Raw genomic sequence first — 15,841 nt, forward strand, 5'->3', positions numbered from 1 at the left:
GTTACAGGTCAGGCTGGAGCATTCATCGAGGAGACAGCCAGGAGAGAGAGAGGGAGGGAGGCGAGTTGAAGGAGTTGAAGGAGTCGCAGAGTGGCGGGGCGAGTATAAGATGGCTGTGACTCGTTCGAAAGCGTTGACAGGGATGATCAGTTGTATATCTACTGCAGGCGAGAGGCAGAAGAAGAAGAAGCGAAGACGTTGTTATTATTATTGAGATGTGATGTAGAAGAAAAGACGAAGCGTTGGTGGCTGGAAGTCTCAAGGTTTTCCCCCTGAAGAGCAAAGGCGAAGGAAGCAAAGAATGAATATAATAGTTAATTACACAAAAAGAGCACAAGAAGATTCAATAACATGAAGAAGCAAGACTTGACATGGCTATTTAACTCGTACAGCCACCTGCAAGAAATAAATAATGGTTCACTGTCGAGTAAGTAAGAAAACAATATTATCTATTATCTAACCAGCCTCCCAGTGAAGTCACTAAGTGACTAGCGCTGCCCCTGGACAAGAGCCAGAATCCCAGTCTATAGCGGATATACCATGGCAGAAGCTATAGATCAAGTCCGAGAGTTAGAAAAAGCAGGGTTAAGCTCGCGGCCATCCATGGTTGGTGAAAACCTGCCCCTGACCCTCAGACGTTGTAACGAATAACAGCCTGCTGTGCCATGTAGCTACGACACAAACTGTGTATCATCAGCGTCACTGTCTCTTCACAGCAGCGTCGGATCACTTCTTCCCTTCACCCGTCCAAGCTCTCATGTCCTTGACACCCTCATGTGCCGCTCGGAAGACTGTCAGGATCGAGTTAGTAACCGGCAAGAATACTTGATGCGATGGACAGGGAAGACTCAACGCTGACGTTCCGTCTCGTCCAGGCCACGGAGGAACTCCTGTCCAGACATTGGGCCGGCAGGGTTATGGGCATGGTCGGATATCTGCATCGCCCTCGTCTTGAACGTCTATCGGTAGTTAGCAAAAAGTAGTCGGTACACAGCAGTTTACAGTAGAGTGCTCCGAAGGGTAGACGGACATGAGAAAGTACGTCGGCCATCTCCTCCTCCTCGAAGAGCTGCAGGATCCTACAGCCCAGACGGTAAAAGTGCGGCGCAAGGGCTCGGAGATCAACAGTTCTAGGGTCTGCCTTGAGAGCGTTCATGACCTGCTCTGACAGCGCTTTGGGGAGATCCAGCGTCACCAGCGGCGACGAGCCTTGACGGGCCCTATCAGCTGTCAGTATGTATATCCGCATACATGTGTATGTCGAGACTGACCCTACAGCGAGCATCTCGCCCAGCCAGAGAGGCAGCTCGACCTTTGAGCCGGCTTTGATCTAAGTCTGTCAGTCTGATATCCGGTTGTTCACAGAGAAACGACGTACATCTCCGCCAGCGTTGCCATCGAGGAAGCCCAGCTTGGGGACGTCCAGCTCGAACGTACAGGGGACTTTCTGCTCCGGTCAGCTTGTCTCTGTACATATAGACGTCTTGTCCGTACTGTCTCTTATGCCTTCATAGATGCCTCCACAGGCCTGCTCTATAGAGGGTACTTACTTGCGAGTCAGTGAGGATGGCGTCGACGTCGTAGTAAGACATGCTAGCTCATCTCTTCTGTCTCTTCTATATCTTTGTCTATCGCTTTATCTTTATCTCTTTATAGATGTCTTTTATAGATGTTTTTTATGTCTTTTATATCTTTTGTCTTTTATTTCTTCTTTCTCGGTTAGGCTCACGTGATGAACTCAAGCTATCTACAAAATTGACAAGCAAGTAAACAATTGATTCTCTTCGTATCAGACTTCATGGAGGCGAAGGTAAGTAGCGGTTCTCCCAGAGTGTCAGACGTCTTGCTAACTTCTCCAGGAGACAGCCAGCTTGAAACCAGCGGTATTCCGTCGGGAGTGCTGGATTAAGTGATTGATATAAGAATACCCGATATTGGTCGACAGGCTGGACACTGCTAAGTCGATCAGCGGCATATCTGAAGCAGGAGTCTGGGATCTACCAGAGTCAACGATCTTTACTGTGTACATCCCTTTATTCAGGCTGAGACCTTGACTGAGATTAGACCTTCTGCAGCCTCTGGCAACGACAGAGCAACGGGTGAAACAGCCTGGTCCAAGGTACCAAGGGCGGTAGTGAGGCCTACGGAACGACTAGAGCATCGGTTTGGCTTGTGGCGGTACGTTAGAGCAAGCCTAGTGCCAGAGACTCGATCACGACGATACCTCTGTAGGCATTCATTAATCAATGCCTGGACATGCTAGAGCCTTCGAGAGATGCCAACAGGGCGTGTCCATAGGCCTAGCCAAGTTGGATACAAGTTGGATGGCTACCTAGAGCCGCCCAAGCCCTGCTGCCCTCGACCGGCTATATTAAGGATGCACCAGGCTCAAGTAATATATCTAGAATGAAGACGACGGTCCTATCGGTCGTACGTGTTAGTGACAAAGAGTCAGCATGCTAAACATGTAATATAAGTAAATATCAGTAAATATAGAATCCATGTATGGATCGATGCAGGCCGGATGAAACATCTCCACCGTGGCGAGTCGACTTTTCTTCGAAGCCAACAAGAAAGAAAACAACAACAACAACAGGAGGATAATAACGATAATAAGAGAAGAAGAAGAAGAAGAAGAAGAGAAAAGAAGATAATGACACTGGCACCGTCTTCTCTTTACACCAACCCCAGACTGACCGAGAGACACTGACAGAGACATCAATCAACTGATAGCCCAACAGAGAGCCAACGCCAACGGCGAGAATGTACAACGCCCTCGCGCAGACAGACCAGCTCGAAGCTGCGTCTTCTGCCTCTGACGATGCCTCAGATCGCTCGCCCGTCCTCCAGTCGCCCTCGTTTGCGCCGCTCGCCCTCGACTTTGAAAACTTTGGCGGTTCCGCCCACAGAGAGGCCGCCGCAGACACAGCGCCAGACTCGCTCCTCCAGTCGGCCACGGCCATCATGCGCCCAGCTGCCGCCTACGAGCTCGTCGAACCAGACGAGTATGCGGTAGATATCAAGAAGAAAGATACTCCAGAGAAGAAAGAGAGTAATAATAATATGGAAGAGCCGGTGCTGAAGTCGCCGCGAAGCCGGAGAAATTCTACGCCTCTACGCCATCCAACGCCAGACTTGCAGTCGATCCAGGGGGCCTACGTCGGTAACGTGGAGAGGCTCGAGAAGTCCGCTGAACGTATCAGCATGGAGATCGAGGCCGAGAGGGAGCTGGGAGCGCTGAGGCGCATGTCTTCGTCCAGGTCGAGAGCTGCTTCGGGCGGTTCCATTGCCAATTCGAGGGCGGCCCCTGGATCTCCCGTTGCCGCTGTTGGTGCTTCTTCCGCGCCGGGATACGGTAGCTTGTCGAGGCAGTCTTCTTTGAACAGGCCACGGGTACGGTCTGGCTCGTCTGCCTCTCGTCTGGCCCATATCATCGAGCCGGAGAATGAGAGTGCGGATATGGCGACCATACCTCCTCCGCCGGATCATCCAGAAGTCCAACTGGCCCTACAAGCCCTAGAGAATGGCCTACAATACGAACAAAACGAACAGTACGAACAACATGGACAGTACGAACAAAACGGACAATACGGACAAAATGGGCAGTACGAACAAAATGGACAGTTTGAACAGCCACAGCATGGAGCAAGACCGGAGAGTGCAGCGTCCGGAGACACCTACCAGCAGTCTACGAACCTGTTCAGAGACTTCGACGGCGTCCATTTCACACCACATATGAGGGAAGCCTCCCGTTCCCGCGGTGTCTCTCTCTCCAAACCTCCACTCGCTGCCGAAGCTGGTCACTACAGCGCTCCCCCTCCGGGCCAGGATATGGTCTACTACCCGGCCCCCGTCCCCATGATGCTCAACCTGCCCCAGCGTCTCTCCCGCAAGCCTGCACAGTCCGAACAGGAGAAACGCCGTACACAGCTGATCAACTCCATCTCCCCTGACGCACGCAAGTCCGCCGCCTGGATCACCGATGCAGAAAACACCTCCACGGCCGGAGGGGACAGACTGAGCAAGCGGTTGTCCAACCTGCCCCCACAGCTCCGTGCAAGTGCCTTCTTCGACGCTCCCAAGACTCAGATCGACGTGCGTATTCAGGGGGAGTCGGCCGTCGCGACGTTGGATGGCATATTGGATGCTGCTGCCCACGCACCCGTCAGTGCGTTTACGGACCATCCCATAGTCGGCCATCTGGGCGCAGACGTGTACAAGCAGAAACGGCCCAAAAACAAGATCAACAAGAAGCGGACCTCGCTGAAGCCGGGGGATGGTGTGTCTGAGCGGTCGCTGTCCTCAGCCAGGGCTGGCCATGTGCGTGCAAACTCGGACGGACAAGCGCTGGACAATATTGACGAGAGGACCTCGTTGCGAAGTACGTTTGACGATCACGCCGACCATGAGCATGAGAGCAGGGCGGGAGATGAAGAAGCGGAAGGGGAGGAAGACGAAGACGAAGAGGAGGAGGACGAAGAGGAGACGAAGGACGATGAACCGATCCATGGGCCACCGACGACCCTGCTTGCCGAGCTGCAGATGCGAAAACACCAGCAGAAGATGAGAACCAGGACGGCTGCCACTGCATTCCCCAACGGTATGCACTCTACTCTGCTCGAGCTGGACAGTGTTGCGCAGCGCCAGCAGGAGAAACGAGACAAGGGACGGGTGACGCTGGCCTGGGAAGGGAATCAGAGCACAGCTCAGGACGAGATAGACGACGAAGACGTTCCCCTGGGCGTTCTGTTTCCGGAACAGAGCCGACTCGCCGATGAGAACAGGCCGCTGGGCCTAATGGAGAAGTTACTCCTTGACGAAAGCGAGCCGCTCAGCAGACGACGGGCCCGGATCAGAGGAGAGCCGCTGAACACGGGCCGAGCAACGCCTCGGAACCTGGCGCCCAGGGACCCCAGTCCAGATAAGCGGGCCAGCGCTGCGTTTACGCTCGACATACCCGGTTTGACGGACAATACCAACGGCAACGACGAGAGCGGAGACGAAGAGGAGACGCTGGCGCAGCGGAAGAGCCGTCTGAGAGCTCGCGAGGGCAACGACTTTGACGACCTGATATCGAAATTTGGAGACTTGGACACCGACAAGGCCAAGGGGGCACCAGCATCCGCGTCAGCTTCAGCTCCAGCTCCAGCTGAGGCAGAGGAAGAAACGCTTGGCCAGCGCCGTAAGCGTCTCCAGGCAGAAGCCCAGAAACGGTCAAACCCAGCAGCGGCAGCGACAGCGACGTCAGCACCCTATTCTCCCCTTCAACGCCGGTCAATGGCCAACATCCTCCAGGCCCATCCTGCCCGTCCAGGCGCGATGACAGCACACTCAGAGCTCGATCTCCGGTACCAGACACCAGCGGCCATGGCCTCGACACACTCTCTGCTCCAGATGCCTCCCACCCGCGCCTCGATGCTGGCCACCACACCGCTCTCCATGGGCGGCCATCGTCTGTCCGGCACGCCAATGCTTCCCTACAGCCATGGCCCGCCACCAGGCACTGCTCCGGCCACGCTGAACGGCTCGGGCATGCTTGGTGGCGGCGGCTTCGGCTACCCAGCGAATGGATACGTCTACAATCCTGCAAGCATGCACCCTGCTGGCGGCCAGCAGGAGACGATTGATCCTCGGCAGAGAGACATGATTGATCGATGGAGACTGAGTGTTCGCCAGTAGTCTTCTTCTCTCTCTCCTTCTCTTTACTTCTTCTTCTCCTTTCTTCTTCCTTCTACGACGATGATGCTTCTGTTGTTCTTCTTTCCTATGCATTTTAATCTCCTACTTTGATGTAATATAGCATAGCTTGGTGTTGGTCAACCTTTCTACATCTTCATCCATATCAATCCATCTACGCCTTCTACGTCTTCATCTTCTACACTTACATAGATCTTCATCGATAGACATATATGCATCCCTGCAAGGCTGTGGCTAAAGCGACTAACTAAACCCCCTGAAAACCAACAGCTAACTAACCCGTTATTTATATTTATTTATATCGTCTCTAATCTGTTGCAAACACTCCCCGTCCTCCTATTGTTATTCTCTTCTTCTTACTATCCTGCTCTTCTAATATCAATATCGCCCTTTGCCTCCAACTTCGCCTACAAACCGGTTCAGCGGGAAAAGAAAACACACGCGAAGCATGGCTTCATCCAGCCCATAAACCAGACATTGAGACAAATACACCAACCAGCTACAGCAGAGAAGATTCAGGCTATTCAACAGATCCAAGAGATGTTCACCTACATGCGGCGCGACGAGCAGCGCCCATCCAGCATCGCCTTCGCCCCATCGTCCTCCTCTACACAGCCAAACAACGACTCTCTGTCCGCATTTCACGACTCGAGCACGGCCAGGTCGACGCTGACCGAGGGGATCTTCGAGTCTGGCATCTGGACGGCCGAGCCTGACCTCAACTCCGCGTTTGCGAGCGGGAAATGGTTCTCAGACGAGAAGATCTATTGTCCGGGAAAAACTGTGCCACCGTCGCCCGAAGAGAAAATCGTGGTGACGGAATACGAGCTGAGGGACAACTGGCTGGCTAACGACCGGTATCACTCGAACGCCTCGCCCATGTATGGTAGCACACAGAACTCGCCTGGTGTCGGCCAGCAGCCGCAGCATCAACAGCAGGTGGTGGCGGCAGCGGCGGTAGCGGAGAATGCGGTTCGGTCCTCGTCGACCTGGAGATGGACGCTGGGGAAGGGATCAGGCTCGTCGCCTTCTGGTAGCTTGAGGGATGGGGGATACTCGCCTGGAGCAGTTGGCAGCCGGTCGTCCTCGAAGCCCTCTCCGGATACCAGCAGTTACTCGGGAGGGGGCTTCCTTCGAGAGTCAGGCAACAGTTCATCCAAGAGACACCAGCAGGAGGTGGTGGAGGTGCCGTCGTCAAAGGGGACGAAGACGAGGCTGAATCTGTTGAATCCCATGGTCCTGCTTGCGAGGAGACGGTCAGCCCAGCTGGTCAGCTCGAGGCCGGAAGATATCAGTATCAGCAAGTTGACTGTGCCCGCTATACCGGATGACTACGACCCCAGGATCAGAGGCAGTCTGGTCCATGATTTCTCAGTGCCGCGGGCTCGATCAAGTGTGGCGGAGAATAACAGTAATAACTACATGGCTGATAGAGCTGCTCGGTCACGGCAGGTCAGGGAGCTCCCTGATAACCCCCCCAGACAGCACCAGAGACAGGCAACTCCACTGGCTATACCCTATCGACCGATGAACAGAACCTCTGCTGAGCTGCCTTCCAGGCCAGATGGAAAGCAGCAGTATTCCCAAGGACCGCCCCCTGAACCAGAGAGCAAACAGGCTCCCCCGGAGTCTCCCCCTAAAGCACAAACTGGAAACCAATATCCCCAAGAAGACCCCCCTGCATATACCAAATCACCCCCTTCTACCATGCGCTACAAGCCAGCTTCAGTGCGAGATCCCTCGTTCGTTCCCCTGGGGCTTCCAAGGCATCTGACCAGCAGTGCGTCACGGTTCAGCTTCGATCTGGCGGGCGGTGCCTCGTCCTCACAGGAGAAGCTCATGGAAGAAAAACATAAGGAGAAGGAAGCCGCAAAGAGAGCTCAGGGGATCGAAGAAGTACGGAGTGAATTCGACGATGACTCTGACGAGTTCGATTATGATGCCATGATGGACGATGATGGGCTGGAGGAGAAGATACCCGGCATCAACGCTGATGCTGAATCCACCACGGAGTCTGACGATGGCAGGCCAGCCTTACGGAACCATATAAATCCATATATTCCCACGGTGATACCCAGTCCTATAAGCCCGCATAGCAATGAACCGCTACCAAACCAGCAACAGTTTTCCAACGGCCTCTTACCCAGTAGTAGTGGAGTTTCAGTCCCTTCTCAGTTCACAACGTCCCCAAATCAGCCTGGCATATCCATGTATAATGGAGGATACTCACCCTTTCCCCCGGCAACAGTGAACCCAGGACCAGCCACAAACCAAGGAACTTCCGGATCAAAGAATGATGAAGATGACATGTACTATGATGATGGCCGGTTTGGCGAGCTCCCGCCTGAAATGCAAGGGTCCCATTTTGATGAATCTATCTTTGATGACGAGACAAGCTACCTCTATGATAACAAGAGGCGTGCTGCTGCTCAGTCACTGCAAACAATCAATGGCTACGGTCATCCACCGCCGCAGAACAGTGTCAAGGGCATGTCCGCCACCCAAGGACTAACCAAGGGAAACCTAGAGGCATATCACAGTGCGTTGGCCCAGGCAGCCAACGAAGCAGCTCGCAAGGGAAGATTCGAGCGCAACGCAAGTCTAAGTGAAACGTCTCTGCCAGAGGGGAGTCCCAAACTGATCCATGCCTGACAACAGATGAGAGCAGAATGAGCCAGACAGTAGACACCGGCATGGAAGACTCGTTTGATGACTTTGACTACTACGATGGAGACGCGCTAGACGATGATCCTATCATCGCTGAGGCCAACGCTGACGTCCTGGAGAACGACGACGAAGGCTTCTACGGCCGGGAATTCGGGTTCTATGCCCATGCTCACGGGAGTGACGACACGGAGCGTGTGTATGGTGGCTACTTTGGTGCCAAGGGAGCTGAAGGCATCATACGCAACCATAGCGGAAGGAAGAATTTTCGAGAACCTAGCCTGACGCCTATTACTGAGAGAAGTGAATGGAGTACTCGTAACTCCATCATCTCTCTCGCTGCGCATGCCGGCCATCCGAATCAGCAGGTATCTAACCCGCCGCTTTCGCAGCTGGTTGACATGGAAGTTCCTGACGACGAGATATCACTCAGTGCCCTGATGAAGCTGCGGCGCGGAGCCTGGGGTGGAAGCAACGGCAGCCTACGCAGCAATACCGGCAGTCAGGGCGCCGCTTCGCCTTCGACCTCTACTCAACCTAACCGGGGGAGCTTGAACAATTACTACTACGATACCGGCTCGCCGGTACAGACAAACGGCATGCTCAATGGCCACTCAGAGCTGAACAGCCCCATCCAGTTTGATAAAGAACCCACCCCAGATTTGAGGTCGAACAGGAGGCATTCAGACTGCGTTCGGTCCCCACCTGCCTGGGACGCTGTGAATAGAAACTCGCCACGAGCCCTGCAGGAAGACGACAAGCCAGGTCCCTTGAACTGTAGCGCGGGTGAGCGCATCAGCTACATCAGGAGCAGAGACGAGTCGGGGTCGCAGTACTGGGTTCTCGAGAGACGGCGGACCGGTGATAGCGGAGAGTCGGAGCTGCTGGAACGGGAGGCGATGAAGCGTGGTCGGATATAAAGGAAAATTGGAGCATATATGGATCTATGAGCGACGGCGTTGGTTGTCTTTTTTTCTTTTAAGAGAAAAGATGTAATATTCCTGTGAATATTCTGGTTGTTCTTTTTTTGGCCTTGATTAAAGCATCTAAATGCGTAATGTTCACTTTAAATAGCCCCTTTCTTTGATACCCTAGACAGATAATTATAATCCATCACCATTCATCATTGATTCATACTGTATGGAATTCTATCACGTCCCCTTGAACTCGGCCTCGACCTTAAAAGTCTTCCATCCTAAACACGTCGTATGACGGTTCCTCATATGGATGTGCCCTATGAACCGTCAGACCAACTCGACATGAGACCAAGGTATAGAGATATGTATACATACTGCTTCAGCGCAGCAACCGCCTTTCTAACGACATCTTCACCAACACAGAGCGTCTCGACTCTCGCCTCCTGAACCTCCTCGAGCGCTCCCACGCTGCCAATATGAGGATTTGCCGACTTTCCAGGACGGAACTGGCCTGTTCCTATGGTGGTGAAGCAGCATTCGGTGTAGTTCCCTGGGCCTGGATAGCTGCCAGCCCCCGCCGCGAAGATGGCGGCTTTGCACGCCTCGAGGGCTGTCGTAGGCACGTTGAAGACCAGCTTGAAACGAGTTACCGACATTGTGAAGCAGTATATGAGTACGAATAGCTTTAGACGAGTAGATATCTATGATGTGGCTTGTGGCTGGCTGTCTTGACTTGATATTTGGTAGAAGATGAAGTTGAAGATTAATAAACCAACGGCTCCGCTTCGAGACATCTTCACAGTTACATCTTCACAGCAATGAAGACCACAACCTGCTACCGTCAACAAAGGCAGATCTCTTTATTCTTCATGCATGAAGCCATAGCATAGATACAAAAGTTTAGACCGCAACCTCGCTTTCAACCTCTTTATACCCATACAACAACTAGCGAAGAGCCATCTATGACAGCTTCATAGCCTCCAAACGCCCAGCTGATTCGGTTCCACGACAGCTGCAGATCGATAAAGAGCTCGAATCCAGCCTCGTTGATCGCTCGACATTGCAGAATCTGGCCACTAGCGAGTTACACTGGCCATGGCATCAAAAAGCAGGCCGTCGCCCGGGGAAGACAGCCCCCTCTGTCTCTCCGTCACAGCACCAATTCTCGAAATACAAGCCAAGTCGGAATAATGATTCTATCAACGGTGCTCCTTGTTGTTCTCCCTTGCTGTATGGCAGCGGCAGTTCCTCTGGCTCCGATCTATGGGGTAAGTCTATCAGTGCATACTTCTAAGTTGTGGCTGGGAACTGACTGAACGATACTATGCTAGGCTCATGTATATCAGCAAAAGCCTTGTGGAGGCCCGCCTGCTCTCGTCCAGGCTGATGGCAAGTGTTATGACTTGCGCTCGCTGAAGTGCGTGGTTATGCGTGACGTTTGCATGGTCATGTCGAGCCTGACCTGACCATATATTTATTTAGTATCAAGTCTGTGCAGATTGATAGAGCGGCGTCCTGCATGGCCTTCACGTATGTTTATCCTATACCCCGCTGAAAGGTTAAGCTAACTCTATGTAGGAGCCCGACGTGCGAGTCGACGCCTATATCTTTGCCAGGGGAAAAGTGTATGGACTATCCTTTTGCTGCGGCTGTTCAATGCGTGCTGAAGTGATTATATACAATAGCAATTATCCTGATTAATTGAATATTAAAGACCAGGATACAAACGTTGGTTTGGGCTGTTTGAAGTTTAGTAAAATACTAGTAGTTTGGCTTATTTACTCCTCGCTTTCCACACATCTCTTCAGATCCAATTAGACTATCGAATCAAATCTCCAAGGGCCAAGATTCCCCTTTTCATCCATGATATACTTATACGGATTATGATATATGATATGACATGAGAGACACAAAAAAAAAGTTGAAAAGGCCAGACATGAACAAAACAAATAAAAGCGAATGGGGGTATTGGGTGTTTTTAATTGGCAACAGACAAACAACTAAAGGAAAAGGGAAAGGAAGAAAAAAAAACATGATCAATTTTCCACCGGTTGGCAGAATAGTTGGATTTCTCCAACTTGACCAGTGGCAAGTAAGTTCTGATGTTGTTCGCGCCATTCCATAAAGGCAAGTTGAACAGCTTCGTCGCTATCGATCGTTACGAAGTCACCGTCTTCGTCTCGGTACCGTAGACGTGCTGAGTTGCCGCCGATGGACCGGTCGGTAAACCGAGCTAGCTTGGCATCAACCCGGTCCGTGAGCGAGCGGAAAAGTATGTTGCTTGCAATCACGAGAGTGACGTAGTTATCGTCAAAGTTGATTTTCGCCTTGAGCTGGCTGGGCATTTGGGAATCGGAGTCGTCGAATGAAGAGGATTGTGGCATGGATGTTGGAGGAAGTTGTGGTTGACCGTTCATAATATGTGACTCGTAATTATAGCCTATTGGTGGTGGGTGAGCATGGCCATGGCGAGAGGGTGGTGGTTGCATGTTCGGTGATTGAGTGCCGGAGCGGATGGAGAGGGTGTTTCCAGTGGGAGAGCTGTTCTGACTCCGGTTTATGGGAGCTCGCATGTTCGCCATATGCGGGGGTATCGGGGGTACGGGGACGTTATCTACGGTCTGCATTGTGTGTCCGCCGTTCATGTACCGGCGGGAGTCCGGCACTGCACCGTTGTGAATGTCAGGACTGCTTGCTGATCTCATTCGTGCCTGTGACTGTGACTGGGACCCAGGCTGTCCATTTTGATTTGAAGAGAAGGGCGGGAGTGAGGGCCGCTGGGCGCCGCGAGGACCATTATTAAAGTACGGGTTGGATCCGGATCCGTCTCTAGAGCCTGACCTAGGCATGGCCGGGGCAGTGTATCGGTTCTGTTCTGCTTCAGTCCATGCATTCGACGGGGTTCCTCCACGCGAATAGGAAAAGGCTGTCGACTGAGAGCTAGATCTGGTCGAAGGCGGTGCCTCGCCCGTTGGCGAAAAGTAGGAGGGCCCGTTGCGTTCATTAGGTGATACTGCTCCGGGGGTAAACTGTGTATGCACGGTCAGCGGAGCATTAGCAATTGGGAACTGTGGCCGACCGCCCGAGTGGTGGCCTGAGCCTCCGCTGCCGTTTGTAGCAGAACGTCCCCGTAAGCTGGTGTTAGAAGCATTCCGTGAGGTAGAGAATTCGGATAGGGAGGTGTTGGTGGGTTCTCTCGATAACTGTTCTTCTTCTGTGCTATACTCCTCCTGGTACGGATTTGGAGGCTTTGGCGTATTCCTAAGATAGGTGAATTCTGTCTCTGAAGTTCCATGATGTCTGGATGAAGGCCGGTCGTCTGATTGAAGGGCCCGCTGCGCGTCGATATCCTTATACCATTTATTCATTGTGTCCTCATCTCGGTAGCGAATACCGAAGTTATCGACAACGCCCGGGTCACCTTTCCAGAATATTTGTATCTTGTACGATCCTGTGATGGATAATGATTAGGATAGAATTGACAAATATGCTGTTGAGTAGAACACACCTGGTTTTGAAAGAGATAATATTTCAGTCACATTTGCCATGTATATTCTGCCTTTAAGCTGAAGTTTTGGTTTCACTTTGGGATTCGGGATGACTTTCTCCTTTCCCATTAGCTTGCTCTTCTGCTTTGCAGGGTAAATGTCTTTGCAGCAAAGAAGAATATTCTGGAATAGATATATGTGATACTAAATGCAACAAGGAGGAGTTAGCAACAAGTTCATTCCAAATGGTCCGAGGCTCAGTCATGGTGATAGTGGCGAATGTCCGGGAGGGGGAAGATTGGATGAAAGCAAACAGTACTTATGAAAGTAGATATCCGGAGAGGGTATCATGGTCTTATATTTAGATAGTAACAAGATTCAAGTGTTAAGCAACTTGAACCGGGATTGATGTATGTTGGGGATAGATTCCCTTGTCAGGCCCTTTTCATTACTATGAGCCATCACCCAAGTTGTTTTTTTTTAACTTTCGAGTTTGTGCCTAACATGAGTGTGTGGTATAGTGTTGCGTGGATGCTCTCAACGTTCGTCTTCAGATTCGACTTCACTATTGGGTTGAACAAGGGCCTTGGTGAGGTTCTGCTGGGGCATGGAAGAGGTGGTGGGGGATAGCGTCTGTTTACTATTTTTTGAAAGGGAAAAAATAGATGAGATAGAACGTCTGGACTTGGATGGCGAAGTGTTGCAGCTCTCGAATGATCCATGTCCAGGTCCAGGCGAAGGGGTATTGAATTCAAGGGTTTTTGTGCTTGCGGAATGATCAGGGGTCAAGAGCTCCAAGGGGTGGGCGTGTGTTGGTGTAGAGAATGTGGAAATAGATTTGAGGTCCTTGGGTTGTTTCCAGCTCCAATTCCGCGGACTGTTTGCTGAGAGCAGGTGGATGACTGAACCGGTGAAGGAGCTCCGGCGGCTTCCAAGCAGGGTGGATTGTGCATTTGTGTCGGAGAGAATTATACGAACCTCTCTTTCTGCGTCTTTGCTACTATCGCCCTTCAAGATGGTGAACGTTCCGTATCGTAATAAATCGCCGAACTTCTCGATCTTAAGGGCCTTCCAATCCTCTACTCGCTGCGACAGGTCTTCGACTGCGGCAACCAGGTGCTCTTTATCGATTGCGTGGTTGGCATTATCTAGAATTAATTGAATCATGTTAATTGCCTCACTAATGTCGGCACCAAGCGCCGGGTTCTCTGTTTGTTTCCGGAGTTCCTACGATTATGGGATTAGCCGTTGACGTTATGGGAAGGTGTTGGCAACGGTTCCGTACCATGAGCATGAGGGGGTATTTGGTGAGGCGTTGGAACGGTTTGACGAAGAAGCCATTGAGGGTTGATAACTGGGCGACCATCTGTTGAAGATCGGGCGACCGAGGCGCGGTATGGATCTTATCCCATTCCTTCTGGCAGATCTGGTCGCAGCGCAGCTGATTGGCGATAAAAGGCTCGTACTGGAGGAACCCCTTGCGGTGGGTAAGGTAGAGGTCGCCCCAGTTCTGGGCTTCTTCGGGGAGCGCGTTATGCTGTTCCATCCGGATGAGGAACCGTTGGGCAAAGTCGAGTAGGTTGTTCAAATTCAGGAATATCTGATGGCTGGTGTCTCCGGTGAGAGCACCGGTTTCGTCGAGCTCTTTCTTCAGCGCCTGCAAGTTTTGAAGATGGTGGACGTAGTCTCGTTCGGTCTCGAGCATCTCCTTCAAAATATGTTCTCTCCGGGTGAGCTTGGCCTTTCCTCCCTCGGCCGGTAGAGACGTGGACGGGGAGACTTTGTATAGCTGGCCCTGCAGCTCGAGTATATCTATCACTCGATTGACCATTTTTATTACCTAGAAAAAGGGTGGGGGGTTAGATACACACAGCTGAGCTGGAGGTGAATACACACCTTGACAAAACCTGTTGTGCTGTCGCCGTAGAGATCTGTTATGAGGAAGCATTCCTGCTGCGGGAAATTGAGCTCCTGCAGACAAGCCTGGAGGAACTTGAAGGTCGCGGCCTTGGGCCGATTCCTCTCCTGCAGTTTGTTCTCATCGATCGAGAGAGGCTCAGAGGGATTGGTGGCATTGTAGATCGTCATCAAGGGGTACCCTTGCCGCAGACACTTCCACACCGAGGCAACCGGATCGTTCTCTTCGCTGGCTCTATCCAACTCCTGCATCTCGGCCAGATGTGGTTCGAACCCGGGGACTTCAGCCAGCCGCTTTTTCAGGTTGCTGCAGTTCTGGAAGAGCGACTCCCCGCCCCGTCGATTGATGATGTTGTCCTCTGCCATGATGTGGCTCCCGTTCATTCCCTCCATGGCTGCAAGCTAGGTATTCCTTTCCCCCCTCCCAGAAAGAAAGCCAGATTCTTACAACTAGATATATAGCCAAAAAAAAAAGAAAAAAAAAAAAAAAACAAAAAGAGAAAAAGACAGAGAGATAACACTAGTAGTCCTCTGGCCAGAAAGCCTGGTCCGTCGCAAGGGCCGACAGCATGAGTCGCGGAAAAGAAGCGCCACCGCTGGCTTTGATAGTGGGGTGGCTCGAGCAGCTGGAGAATGGAGCTGGTGGCGCAAGCAGAGCTCCGCAGCCTGGTCAAGACGTTATCGAGCTAGACGACACGCCGCGCTCTTCGTAGGCCGGGCGTGAGCCCTGTGGAAAGCAGGACGGTCGAAGGGAGGGCCGGTTATCTCGGAGATATATCGAGGTATCGGTGTCGAAGGAGGGAAAAGGAGGCGGTAAGCTTATTATGGCCGCTAGTTCACCGCTGGAGCCACTGCCGCCAAAGACCGTGAGACTATCCCCAGCGTACGACACCCAACAGCTATATAAACAGTTGTATCCTTCAGAGAGAGTGGCGGAGTGTCGAGACGTGAGTGTCGATGCGTGTGTGTCTTGATATGCGCGGCCGTTAGCGATAACGAACAAACGGCGGGTTCCGTTTCCAGCGAAGGGCCAACTCACCAGAGCGTGGAAGACAAGACCAGGAGCAGGAGAAGAAGCAGAAGCAGAGAAGAAGAAGCAGAAGCAGAGAAGAAGAAGCAGAAGCAGAGAAGAAGAAGCAGAAGCAGGGAAAAGGGGAA

General features: G+C 52.1%; 6 protein-coding genes across 6 annotated transcripts; 3 read left to right on the top strand and 3 right to left on the bottom strand.

The window, feature by feature from the left end:
• Nucleotides 1-726: 726 nt before the first annotated feature.
• MCYG_06350 (DNA replication complex GINS protein psf3) lies at nt 727-1,592 on the bottom strand (the record flags this gene model as incomplete). The annotated part of the gene is made up of 6 exons (XM_002844340.1): nt 727-791; nt 854-959; nt 1,031-1,220; nt 1,272-1,323; nt 1,372-1,447; nt 1,551-1,592. The coding sequence occupies 6 exons, from the start codon at nt 1,590-1,592 to the stop codon at nt 727-729; spliced, it is 531 nt and encodes a 176-aa protein (XP_002844386.1).
• A 1,171-nt stretch (nt 1,593-2,763) lies between these two features.
• Nucleotides 2,764-5,679, top strand: MCYG_06351 (conserved hypothetical protein; the record flags this gene model as incomplete). Its single annotated transcript, XM_002844341.1, has 1 exon — nt 2,764-5,679. The coding sequence occupies one exon, from the start codon at nt 2,764-2,766 to the stop codon at nt 5,677-5,679; it is 2,916 nt and encodes a 971-aa protein (XP_002844387.1).
• A 558-nt stretch (nt 5,680-6,237) lies between these two features.
• On the top strand, nt 6,238-9,281 carry MCYG_06352 (conserved hypothetical protein; the record flags this gene model as incomplete). Its single annotated transcript, XM_002844342.1, has 2 exons — nt 6,238-8,302; nt 8,356-9,281. The coding sequence occupies 2 exons, from the start codon at nt 6,238-6,240 to the stop codon at nt 9,279-9,281; spliced, it is 2,991 nt and encodes a 996-aa protein (XP_002844388.1).
• A 259-nt stretch (nt 9,282-9,540) lies between these two features.
• On the bottom strand, nt 9,541-9,934 carry MCYG_06353 (structural toxin protein RtxA; the record flags this gene model as incomplete). The annotated part of the gene is made up of 2 exons (XM_002844343.1): nt 9,541-9,595; nt 9,654-9,934. 2 exons carry the CDS (start codon nt 9,932-9,934, stop codon nt 9,541-9,543), a joined length of 336 nt encoding a protein of 111 aa, XP_002844389.1.
• A 534-nt stretch (nt 9,935-10,468) lies between these two features.
• Nucleotides 10,469-10,950, top strand: MCYG_06354 (uncharacterized protein; the record flags this gene model as incomplete). Its single annotated transcript, XM_002844344.1, has 4 exons — nt 10,469-10,546; nt 10,610-10,695; nt 10,761-10,808; nt 10,857-10,950. The coding sequence occupies 4 exons, from the start codon at nt 10,469-10,471 to the stop codon at nt 10,948-10,950; spliced, it is 306 nt and encodes a 101-aa protein (XP_002844390.1).
• Nucleotides 10,951-11,314: 364 nt separating this feature from the next.
• MCYG_06355 (rho guanine nucleotide exchange factor scd1) lies at nt 11,315-15,049 on the bottom strand (the record flags this gene model as incomplete). The annotated part of the gene is made up of 5 exons (XM_002844345.1): nt 11,315-12,729; nt 12,787-12,970; nt 13,346-13,993; nt 14,052-14,606; nt 14,663-15,049. 5 exons carry the CDS (start codon nt 15,047-15,049, stop codon nt 11,315-11,317), a joined length of 3,189 nt encoding a protein of 1,062 aa, XP_002844391.1.
• Nucleotides 15,050-15,841: the final 792 nt, after the last annotated feature.

This window comes from Microsporum canis, genomic scaffold (assembly GCF_000151145.1).
Source record: "Microsporum canis CBS 113480 supercont1.6 genomic scaffold, whole genome shotgun sequence".
NCBI classification, from domain to species: domain Eukaryota; kingdom Fungi; phylum Ascomycota; class Eurotiomycetes; order Onygenales; family Arthrodermataceae; genus Microsporum; species Microsporum canis.